At 41.8% G+C, this 11,161-nt stretch overlaps 2 protein-coding genes across 4 annotated transcripts; both read left to right on the top strand.

Moving 5' to 3' along the window:
- Positions 1 to 597: 597 nt before the first annotated feature.
- Positions 598 to 5,224, top strand: LOC148869871 (uncharacterized). Of its 2 annotated transcripts, XM_088968529.1 has the most exons (4): positions 598 to 746; positions 873 to 1,646; positions 1,737 to 3,545; positions 4,644 to 5,224. In XM_088968529.1, the coding sequence occupies exons 2-4, from the start codon at positions 929 to 931 to the stop codon at positions 5,081 to 5,083; spliced, it is 2,967 nt and encodes a 988-aa protein (XP_088824655.1). In that variant the 5' UTR covers positions 598 to 746; positions 873 to 928; the 3' UTR covers positions 5,084 to 5,224. The 2 variants fall into 2 exon arrangements, with proteins under 2 accessions (XP_088824655.1, XP_088824654.1); XM_088968528.1 differs by having other exon boundaries at positions 873 to 3,545.
- Positions 5,225 to 6,185: 961 nt separating this feature from the next.
- LOC148869872 (uncharacterized) lies at positions 6,186 to 10,692 on the top strand. Of its 2 annotated transcripts, XM_088968565.1 has the most exons (4): positions 6,186 to 6,320; positions 6,447 to 7,220; positions 7,311 to 9,119; positions 10,230 to 10,692. In XM_088968565.1, exons 2-4 carry the CDS (start codon positions 6,503 to 6,505, stop codon positions 10,634 to 10,636), a joined length of 2,934 nt encoding a protein of 977 aa, XP_088824691.1. In that variant the 5' UTR covers positions 6,186 to 6,320; positions 6,447 to 6,502; the 3' UTR covers positions 10,637 to 10,692. The 2 variants fall into 2 exon arrangements, with proteins under 2 accessions (XP_088824691.1, XP_088824690.1); XM_088968564.1 differs by having other exon boundaries at positions 6,447 to 9,119.
- Positions 10,693 to 11,161: the final 469 nt, after the last annotated feature.

Here is an 11,161-nt window from a genome sequence, read left to right on the forward strand (position 1 = left end):
GATGGCCTTGTTCGTGACTTCAGCTTGACCATTTGCTTGGAGATGTGCCACCGAGGTGAAATTCTGCTGTATCCCCATCTGACTGCACCAATTTTGAAACTTAATGTCTTCAAGTTGTTTACCATTGTCGAAAATAAGTACTCGGGAGAGTCCGAAGCGGCACACTATGCTTTTCCAGAAGAAGTTTTGGATGCTTCGTCTATGATTGTCGCAAGAGGTTTGGGCTCCACCCACTTTGTGAAGTAGTCCATTGCTACCACTAAGAATCTCCTCTGTCCTGTCACTAGTGGGAATGGTCCAAGAATGTCGATTCCCCACTATGCAAAGGGCCATGTGCTAGTGAGATACTTCAGGTTAGCAGCAGGCTGGTGGTTGACGTTGGCATGCCTTTGACACTTGTCGCATCTTTTAACGAGCTCGAGCACATCCGCCTTCATCGTTGGCCAGTAGTAACCCTATTGTAGCGCTTTCTGGCGAGAGTCCTGTCCCCAAAGTGTCCACCGCATAGACTTTCATGAGTGTCGCGGAGAACGATGTTCGTGGTGTTTCCAAGTCAAGGTCAGCACTTAAAAAAAAAAAAAAAAGGGAAATAATTTGGTTATAAAACTGATGATGAAGGATGGGAACTCGAGCAACCCAAGCGCAGCGCCTGACCTTAGTTGACTGCGGATCATCTTGTGTTGACTGAGTTGTCTCGAATTGAATCCTGACTGCCGTTGAGTTCAGTTCAGTGCACGCATCCCAAGGTAACAAACAACTCGACTTCGATTTCAGGTAGTCTTTTGAATTTTATTATTTTGATACTAACCGTTGCGTTTTCTTCACTTGCCGATACGCGTGGCGGCGTGGGTAACTGCTTTTGCAAAACTAAGCTCTTTCAACTTCTTCATCATCATATTCATTCACCACTCCCTTTCCTTCGTTAATTATGAGTGCAATACCCTTGACCTCTGTTGGAATTTCACTCTTTCTCTGTACCCTACTCTTCTTCTTCTCCTGGCAGTTGCAAGCTAACTCCCAAACCATAAATGATGAACAGTCCATCCTACTCAAACTAAAGCAAGACTGGCAAAGTCAACCTCCTATGGACTCATGGAACTCATCCCTTCCTTTTTGCAAGTGGACAGGAATCACCTGCAACAATGGTGGTTCCATCACTGCCATTTCATTTTACAGCTGGAACATCACAGGAAAAATCCCTCCGATCATCTGCAATCTCAACAACCTCAACCACCTCGACCTCGCATACAACTACGTTACTGGAGGGTTCCCCACTTTTCTCTACAACTGTTCCAAACTCGCATATCTTGACCTTTCTCAGAATTACTTCGTTGGCCGGATACCTGGCGATACCCACCACCTTTCTCGCCTTAACCACCTAAATCTTGGTGCAAACAACTTCACTGGTGATATCCCGGATGCAATCGGACGTTTATCGGATTTGAAGACCCTCCGTCTTTTTATGAATTTGTTTAATGGGACCTTCACTCCGACTATCGGTAATTTATCGAACCTTGAATCCCTAGAAATGGCTTATAATAATTTCATCCCTTCCAAGTTTCCGGACGAATTCGGTCGGTTGAAGAAACTGACATATTTGTGGATGACGAGGACAAATTTGATTGGAGAACTTCCCGAATCAATTGGTAACATCTTGGAACTTCGTCACTTGAACCTCGGATTCAACAATTTATGTGGATCGATCCCTAACAGTATATTTCTTTTGAACAAGCTAGAAAATCTGTTTCTTTACGATAACAAATTTTCGGGTGAGATTCCTAGAAGGATTGAAAGTTTGAGTTTGAAAGCCATTGATCTTTCGAGAAACAACTTGACGGGTACGATACCGGAAGATTTTGGAAAGTTGAATAACTTAACGGTTTTACTTATGATTGATAACCAATTATCGGGAGACATACCAGCAAGTATCGGTCGCCTTCCGGCTCTAAAAAATATCCGGCTATTCAACAACAGCTTCACCGGCGTCCTACCTCCCGAATTAGGCCTTAATATGAAGCTCGAAAATATCGAAATATCGAACAATCGGTTAACCGGCAAGTTGCCAGATCACTTATGCGCCGGCGGTGTGCTAACGGGAGTGGTGGTTTTCTCGAACAATCTCGGTGGAGATGTGCGAGCAACCCTTGGAAATTGCAGTAGTCTGACCATCGTTCAGCTTTCCAATAATGGATTTTCTGGCAAGTTTCCCACCAATCTCTGGTCAGCGGTCAACCTAACGTATTTGATGATAAGCGACAATTCATTTTCTGGCAAGCTTCCCAGCAAATTGTCCAGGAGTTTAACACAATTGAAGATCGATAACAACAGGTTTTCCGGTGAAATTCCTTCAGATATCGCGTTTTCAGCCAACCTGGTGGTCCTCGAGGCAAGTAATAACCAATTTTCCGGCAAAATTCCCTCAAAGCTAACGACCCTCCCCTATCTTACTACTCTATCGCTAGCCCAGAATCGTCTTTCGGGTGAGATCCCTTCAAATATAGTTTCATGGAAGTCACTAACCTCTCTGAACCTCAGTAGAAATCAACTATCAGGTCAGATTCCTGGTGCCATTGGATTACTTCCGGACCTAATTGACCTGGACCTGTCAGAGAACCAACTTTCAGGCAATATTCCTTCTGAAATCGGCCGACTTAGACTAACCTTTTTAAACCTATCCTCAAACCAATTCATGGGGAAGATCCCTGATGAGTTTGAAAACATGGCCTATAAAAACAGCTTCTTGATTAACCCAGGACTGTGTGCGGATAATGCTTTATTAAACCTATGTGTCTGCATTTCTGAACCTCAAGAATCGCTCAAATTGTCCCCCCGACTTCTGGCTATAATCCTAACCTTTTCTGGGCTTCCGTTTCTGGTTATGTTTGTCAGAAACCTTCGAAGGAGAAGACATGAACAAGACCGTGCAAAGTGGAAGCTCACTGCTTTCCAGAGCTTGCCTTTCGCAGAGTCGAGAATCTTGTCTAATTTGACCCATAGAAACCTGATCGGAGATGGTGGGTCGGGGAAAGTTTATCGAGTCCCTTATAATCAATTGGGTGGGGTCGTTGCCGTTAAAAAGATTTGGGATAACGAGAAATTAGACGAGAAGTTGGAGAAGGAATTCCTGGCAGAGGTTCAGATATTGGGGACAATTCGGCACTCAAACATTGTGAAGCTGATGTGCTATTTTTGCAGTGAGAAATCAAGGCTCTTGGTTTATGAGTTCATGGAGAACCAGAGCTTGGATCGGTGGCTTCACCGGAAGAAGAGAGGATTATTGCTACCATCTGACTCAGGCCAAGATGCCGTATTGGATTGGCCTAGAAGGCTGCATATTGCAATTGGAGCAGCCCAGGGACTGTGCTACATGCACCAAGACTGTTGTCCTGCCATCATTCACCGTGACGTGAAGTCGAGTAACATCCTGTTGGATTCAGACTTCAATGCAAGGATTGCAGATTTTGGGCTGGCCAGGATGTTGATCAAACGAGGGGTTGCTGAAAGCATCTCAGCTGTAGCAGGCTCTTACGGCTACTTGGCTCCAGGCAAGTGTTACAAATAAGAGTCTATTTGACTAAGTGGTGATATTACATCAGCGCCCCACATGTTCCTAATACACGGTTGGGATGTGCTGTAAGGAGCCCTGTGAAGCCCTGATGTGATCTCCCAATCTTTCTTCAAATTGAATTGTGGCCGTGTTAAAATTAGGGTAAAATATAAAGACCTCCCCATTAGATTTTTGACAATCATAAAACCCACCCCTGAGATTTTATTTTAACAAAAACCTCGCATGTCGTTTTGAAAAAACCTTTTGTTACCTCTCTTCTATCGTTGTCTTGTTACAAATATAAACGTTGTTATCTCAATAACAGAGACTTTGAAGTTACAAAACTGCCCTTACCACATGTTGGGGCATCTTTCAATATAGCCAAAAGACTATTAGATCTGCCCTTTCTTACTTTACTCAATTATAACGAGTTTACAAAATGAAATTACTTTACTTTATTAATTTGACATAAAGAATTTTTTAATTAAAAATTAAAAGTTTTTTTGGGATCCATCAAAATTTGTAGGCATAAGGGTAAAATGGGTATTTAAAAATCCTAATGCATTAGACCAATGTTGGTTGGGACAATGATGGAAGGAAGGTAACCGTAGGATTTTTCAAAATTACAGAGAAAGTTTTTGTTAAAATCAAACTTCAAGGGATACTTTTATGATTGTCAAAAACCTTAGGGGAGATTTTTATATTTTATCCTTATAATTAATTAATTTAAGCACAAAGTCTTATGTTTTATGGACGCTTCAAATTAATATGGACGCTACGACATGATTTTGTGGGTTGTTCGTGCTGTTGTACTGGCATGTGAGTTTGGGTGGGCCGTGCCTGCCTAGCTCGAAACTCTTTAAATGTTAGGCCCAGCATGGCCCAAGGCACAAGCCCAAGCATCGAGGCCATGGGTCGAGTCATGAGGCATATTTAAAAAAATAATAATAATGGAAATGTTAAAATAAATTAATATATCTATGTAGATATTATTATTATTATTATTATACCAGCCTACGGATGGAACCAGCCACTTTACAGGTCTCCACACACCCAATGGCCAATTGAATTTACATTCATGTGATTTAATGCACAGAATATGGCTACACAACCAAAGTGAATGATAAGGTTGACATCTATAGCTTTGGGGTAGTGCTGCTAGAGCTGGTAACTGGAAGGGAAGCCAACGATGGGGGTGATAATACAAGCCTGGCAGAGTGGGCATGGCAACACTTGAAAGATGGAAAACCCATAGTAGATGCTTTGGACGAGCAAATCAAGGAGCCTTGTTACTTGGCTGAGACGAGTGTTGTGTTCCAGTTGGGCATCCATTGTACAAGCTCCTTGCCCTCCAGTAGGCCTTCTATGAAACAAGTGCTTCAAGTTCTAACTCGATATATCCCCTTGCAACAAAAAGTGGTAAGGTATGACTTTGATATAGCTCCCGTGCTCACTAGTTCTACATACCTTTCCAGCAACCAGAGGAGTAAGAAAAGATCAATGGATGTTGATGATATTGTATCATGTGATGTTTAATATATTGTTGTAATTAAGTATTGTTTGACAAGTATTTTTTAGGAGGATTTTCCAAATAATCTACAAGTCAAAAAACGTATGTAGAACTATATTATTATAATGATGATATATAAAAGTATAAATGTTGATTGTCTATTATGACGTATTTGGCCGCCTGCCTCTACCCTTTTAACTGCGTTACGATCTACAAGGAGGGTCCCGTTAAGCAAGTAGCTCGCAAGTAGATCAATCCAGCTCGGCTGTGCTTATGCAACAGGAGCGACCTCTTCTGCACCCACCCCCCCCCCCCGAGAATGCTAGGCAGAGGCAGGTTCTCAATGTACGCTGTCCTCATGGTGTTGTCGCTTGTGCTGGCTAACCGGGACAAGGCATCGACCTCAGCGTTCTCGGATCTCGGGATCTATCTAATGAAGCACGAAGGGTTGGGGTCTTTATATGCTGAAGTCCTCATGGGTTTTTCGGAGTAGTTCCGGGATTCTTGTTGTGATGAGGCCCATTACCGAATAAATAGGAGATAACGACGCCAGCCGATAAGGCATATCACTGCTATTAGAATCGGTCGAAGGAGATAAGGCCAGCTGTTACGAGGCGTGTGAAATGTGGAATCTGGTGACGAAATCTTCGGGGTCATCAAGTGGAGGTCGGTCAATAGTACCCGAACTAATGCCCCTGGGTCCGATCTGTTACTCATGCCGAGGTGCCTGGTAACCGAAGTGATCTTGACGCAATCGTGGCCCGAAGTAAACTTGTCCCGAGGTAGATGCGCCTCTGAGGTGGGCTTGCCCCAAGATGGTTTGGTTATCCAAGCTGGATTTGTCTCAAACTTGAGTAGGACAGGATGAATTACGTTTTGTCAGTTAAATCGTGTCCATGTGTCCCTCTATTATTAGGTTGGGCCAAATCACCTTATATTTACCCACGTTCACATCTTGTGGCGCGCCACACAATGTACCACAGCACGTTCCCGCCGTGTATTGCTGTGGGACGTTGTGGGGCACATAATAAAATCTTATTATGAGAGATGATGTTCGTGGTGTTTCCAAGTCAAGGTCAGCACTTAAAAAAAAAAAAAAAAGGGAAATAATTTGGTTATAAAACTGATGATGAAGGATGGGAACTCGAGCAACCCAAGCGCAGCGCCTGACCTTAGTTGACTGCGGATCATCTTGTGTTGACTGAGTTGTCTCGAATTGAATCCTGACTGCCGTTGAGTTCAGTTCAGTGCACGCATCCCAAGGTAATAAACAACTCGACTTCGTTTTCAGGTAGTCTTTTGAATTTTATTATTTTGATACTAACCGTTGCGTTTTCTTCACTTGCCGATACGCGTGGCGGCGTGGGTAACTGCTTTTGCAAAACTAAGCTCTTTCAACTTCTTCGTCATCATATTCATTCACCACTCCCTTTCCTTCGTTAATTATGAGTGCAATACCCTTGACCTCTGTTGGAATTTCACTCTTTCTCTGTACCCTACTCTTCTTCTTCTCCTGGCAGTTGCAAGCTAACTCCCAAACCATAAATGATGAACAGTCCATCCTACTCAAACTAAAGCAAGACTGGCAAAGTCAACCTCCTATGGACTCATGGAACTCATCCCTTCCTTTTTGCAAGTGGACAGGAATCACCTGCAACAATGGTGGTTCCATCACTGCCATTTCATTTTACAGCTGGAACATCACAGGAAAAATCCCTCCGATCATCTGCAATCTCAACAACCTCAACCACCTCGACCTCGCATACAACTACGTTACTGGAGGGTTCCCCACTTTTCTCTACAACTGTTCCAAACTCGCATATCTTGACCTTTCTCAGAATTACTTCGTTGGCCGGATACCTGGCGATATCCACCACCTTTCTCGCCTTAACCACCTAAATCTTGGTGCAAACAACTTCACTGGTGATATCCCGGATGCAATCGGACGTTTATCGGATTTGAAGACCCTCCGTCTTTTTATGAATTTGTTTAATGGGACCTTCACTCCGACTATCGGTAATTTATCGAACCTTGAATCCCTAGAAATGGCTTATAATAATTTCATCCCTTCCAAGTTTCCGGACGAATTCGGTCGGTTGAAGAAACTGACATATTTGTGGATGACGAGGACAAATTTGATTGGAGAACTTCCCGAATCAATTGGTAACATCTTGGAACTTCGTCACTTGAACCTCGGATTCAACAATTTATGTGGATCGATCCCTAACAGTATATTTCTTTTGAACAAGCTAGAAAATCTGTTTCTTTACGATAACAAATTTTCGGGTGAGATTCCTAGAAGGATTGAAAGTTTGAGTTTGAAAGCCATTGATCTTTCGAGAAACAACTTGACGGGTACGATACCGGAAGATTTTGGAAAGTTGAATAACTTAACGGTTTTACTTATGATTGATAACCAATTATCGGGAGACATACCAGCAAGTATCGGTCGCCTTCCGGCTCTAAAAAATATCCGGCTATTCAACAACAGCTTCACCGGCGTCCTACCTCCCGAATTAGGCCTTAATATGAAGCTCGAAAATATCGAAATATCGAACAATCGGTTAACCGGCAAGTTGCCAGATCACTTATGCGCCGGCGGTGTGCTAACGGGAGTGGTGGTTTTCTCGAACAATCTCGGTGGAGATGTGCGAGCAACCCTTGGAAATTGCAGTAGTCTGACCATCGTTCAGCTTTCCAATAATGGATTTTCTGGCAAGTTTCCCACCAATCTCTGGTCAGCGGTCAACCTAACGTATTTGATGATAAGCGACAATTCATTTTCTGGCAAGCTTCCCAGCAAATTGTCCAGGAGTTTAACACAATTGAAGATCGATAACAACAGGTTTTCCGGTGAAATTCCTTCAGATATCGCGTTTTCAGCCAACCTGGTGGTCCTCGAGGCAAGTAATAACCAATTTTCCGGCAAAATTCCCTCAAAGCTAACGACCCTCCCCTATCTTACTACTCTATCGCTAGCCCAGAATCGTCTTTCGGGTGAGATCCCTTCAAATATAGTTTCATGGAAGTCACTAACCTCTCTGAACCTCAGTAGAAATCAACTATCAGGTCAGATTCCTGGTGCCATTGGATTACTTCCGGACCTAATTGACCTGGACCTGTCAGAGAACCAACTTTCAGGCAATATTCCTTCTGAAATCGGCCGACTTAGACTAACCTTTTTAAACCTATCCTCAAACCAATTCATGGGGAAGATCCCTGATGAGTTTGAAAACATGGCCTATAAAAACAGCTTCTTGATTAACCCAGGACTGTGTGCGGATAATGCTTTATTAAACCTATGTGTCTGCATTTCTGAACCTCAAGAATCGCTCAAATTGTCCCCCCGACTTCTGGCTATAATCCTAACCTTTTCTGGGCTTCCGTTTCTGGTTATGTTTGTCAGAAACCTTCGAAGGAGAAGACATGAACAAGACCGTGCAAAGTGGAAGCTCACTGCTTTCCAGAGCTTGCCTTTCGCAGAGTCGAGAATCTTGTCTAATTTGACCCATAGAAACCTGATCGGAGATGGTGGGTCGGGGAAAGTTTATCGAGTCCCTTATAATCAATTGGGTGGGGTCGTTGCCGTTAAAAAGATTTGGGATAACGAGAAATTAGACGAGAAGTTGGAGAAGGAATTCCTGGCAGAGGTTCAGATATTGGGGACAATTCGGCACTCAAACATTGTGAAGCTGATGTGCTATTTTTGCAGTGAGAAATCAAGGCTCTTGGTTTATGAGTTCATGGAGAACCAGAGCTTGGATCGGTGGCTTCACCGGAAGAAGAGAGGATTATTGCTACCATCTGACTCAGGCCAAGATGCCGTATTGGATTGGCCTAGAAGGCTGCATATTGCAATTGGAGCAGCCCAGGGACTGTGCTACATGCACCAAGACTGTTGTCCTGCCATCATTCACCGTGACGTGAAGTCGAGTAACATCCTGTTGGATTCAGACTTCAATGCAAGGATTGCAGATTTTGGGCTGGCCAGGATGTTGATCAAACGAGGGGTTGCTGAAAGCATCTCAGCTGTAGCAGGCTCTTACGGCTACTTGGCTCCAGGCAAGTGTTACAAATAAGAGTCTATTTGACTAAGTGGTGATATTACATCAGCGCCCCACATGTTCCTAATACACGGTTGGGATGTGCTGTAAGGAGCCCTGTGAAGCCCTGATGTGATCTCCCAATCTTTCTTCAAATTGAATTGTGGCCGTGTTAAAATTAGGGTAAAATATAAAGACCTCCCCATTAGATTTTTGACAATCATAAAACCCACCCCTGAGATTTTATTTTAACAAAAACCTCGCATGTCGTTTTGAAAAAACCTTTTGTTACCTCTCTTCTATCGTTGTCTTGTTACAAATATAAACGTTGTTATCTCAATAACAGAGACTTTGAAGTTACAAAACTGCCCTTACCACATGTTGGGGCATCTTTCAATATAGCCAAAAGACTATTAGATCTGCCCTTTCTTACTTTACTCAATTATAACGAGTTTACAAAATGAAATTACTTTACTTTATTAATTTGACATAAAGAATTTTTTAATTAAAAATTAAAAGTTTTTTTGGGATCCATCAAAATTTGTAGGCATAAGGGTAAAATGGGTATTTAAAAATCCTAATGCATTAGACCAATGTTGGTTGGGACAATGATGGAAGGAAGGTAACCGTAGGATTTTTCAAAATTACAGAGAAAGTTTTTGTTAAAATCAAACTTCAAGGGATACTTTTATGATTGTCAAAAACCTTAGGGGAGATTTTTATATTTTATCCTTATAATTAATTAATTTAAGCACAAAGTCTTATGTTTTATGGACGCTTCAAATTAATATGGACGCTACGACATGATTTTGTGGGTTGTTCGTGCTTTAGTGGATCATGTTGTACTGGCATGTGAGTTTGGGTGGGCCGTGCCTGCCTAGCTCGAAACTCTTTAAATGTTAGGCCCAGCATGGCCCAAGGCACAAGCCCAAGCATCGAGGCCATGGGTCGAGTCATGAGGCATATTTAAAAAAATAATAATAATGGAAATGTTAAAATAAATTAATATATCTATGTAGATATTATTATTATTATTATTATACCAGCCTACGGATGGAACCAGCCACTTTACAGGTCTCCACACACCCAATGGCCAATTGAATTTACATTCATGTGATTTAATGCACAGAATATGGCTACACAACCAAAGTGAATGATAAGGTTGACATCTATAGCTTTGGGGTAGTGCTGCTAGAGCTGGTAACTGGAAGGGAAGCCAACGATGGGGGTGATAATACAAGCCTGGCAGAGTGGGCATGGCAACACTTGAAAGATGGAAAACCCATAGTAGATGCTTTGGACGAGCAAATCAAGGAGCCTTGTTACTTGGCTGAGACGAGTGTTGTGTTCCAGTTGGGCATCCATTGTACAAGCTCCTTGCCCTCCAGTAGGCCTTCTATGAAACAAGTGCTTCAAGTTCTAACTCGATATATCCCCTTGCAACAAAAAGTGGTAAGGTATGACTTTGATATAGCTCCCGTGCTCACTAGTTCTACATACCTTTCCAACAACCAGGAGGAGATCAATGGATGTTGATGATATTGTATCATGTGATGTTTAATATATTGTTGTAATTAAGTATTGTTTGACAAGTCTTTTTTAGGAGGATTTTCCAAATAATCTACAAGTCAAAAAACGTATGTAGAACTATATTATTATAATGATGATATATAAAAGTATAAATGTTGGATTCAGTGAGAGAGAATGTGATTTATTTAATGACTTAAATGTGAGACTTAATGAGAGGTAATTGAATGTGCTTAATGGTATTCTTTTAATTACATTTTATGTCATTTCAATGAAGATGAACTAAATTCAAGAGAATGGACATTTCAATAAGGAAAAATTTCAACACTTTTATAAATTATTTGATTATTGACATTTCAATAAAGACATTTTATGTCTTTTTTAGGAGGATTTTCCAAATAATCTACAAGTCAAAAGACGTGATGAACTTTTTTTATAGATAGATCTTAAAAGACCACAGGTTATTTGATTGCAATAACTTTCATAGATACTTTCAAAAGCTAAAAATATTGAAAGACCGTTTGGTAAAAGACC

Source organism: Nelumbo lutea, chromosome 2 (genome assembly GCF_056320005.1).
Source record: "Nelumbo lutea isolate HS-2025 chromosome 2, American lotus-T2T, whole genome shotgun sequence".
Taxonomy (NCBI): Eukaryota; Viridiplantae; Streptophyta; class Magnoliopsida; order Proteales; family Nelumbonaceae; genus Nelumbo; species Nelumbo lutea.

What these genes read in the sequence shown, in the direction of transcription:
- LOC148869872 (XM_088968564.1), top strand. Translation starts at nt 6,503, where the DNA reads ATGAGTGCAATACCCTTGACCTCTGTTGGAATTTCACTCTTTCTCTGT. An exon ending in TTACGGCTACTTGGCTCCAG is followed by an intron (nt 9,120 to 10,229) that starts GCAAGTGTTACA and finishes TTTAATGCACAG; the next exon opens with AATATGGCTACACAACCAAA.
- LOC148869871 (XM_088968528.1), top strand. Translation starts at nt 929, where the DNA reads ATGAGTGCAATACCCTTGACCTCTGTTGGAATTTCACTCTTTCTCTGT. An exon ending in TTACGGCTACTTGGCTCCAG is followed by an intron (nt 3,546 to 4,643) that starts GCAAGTGTTACA and finishes TTTAATGCACAG; the next exon opens with AATATGGCTACACAACCAAA.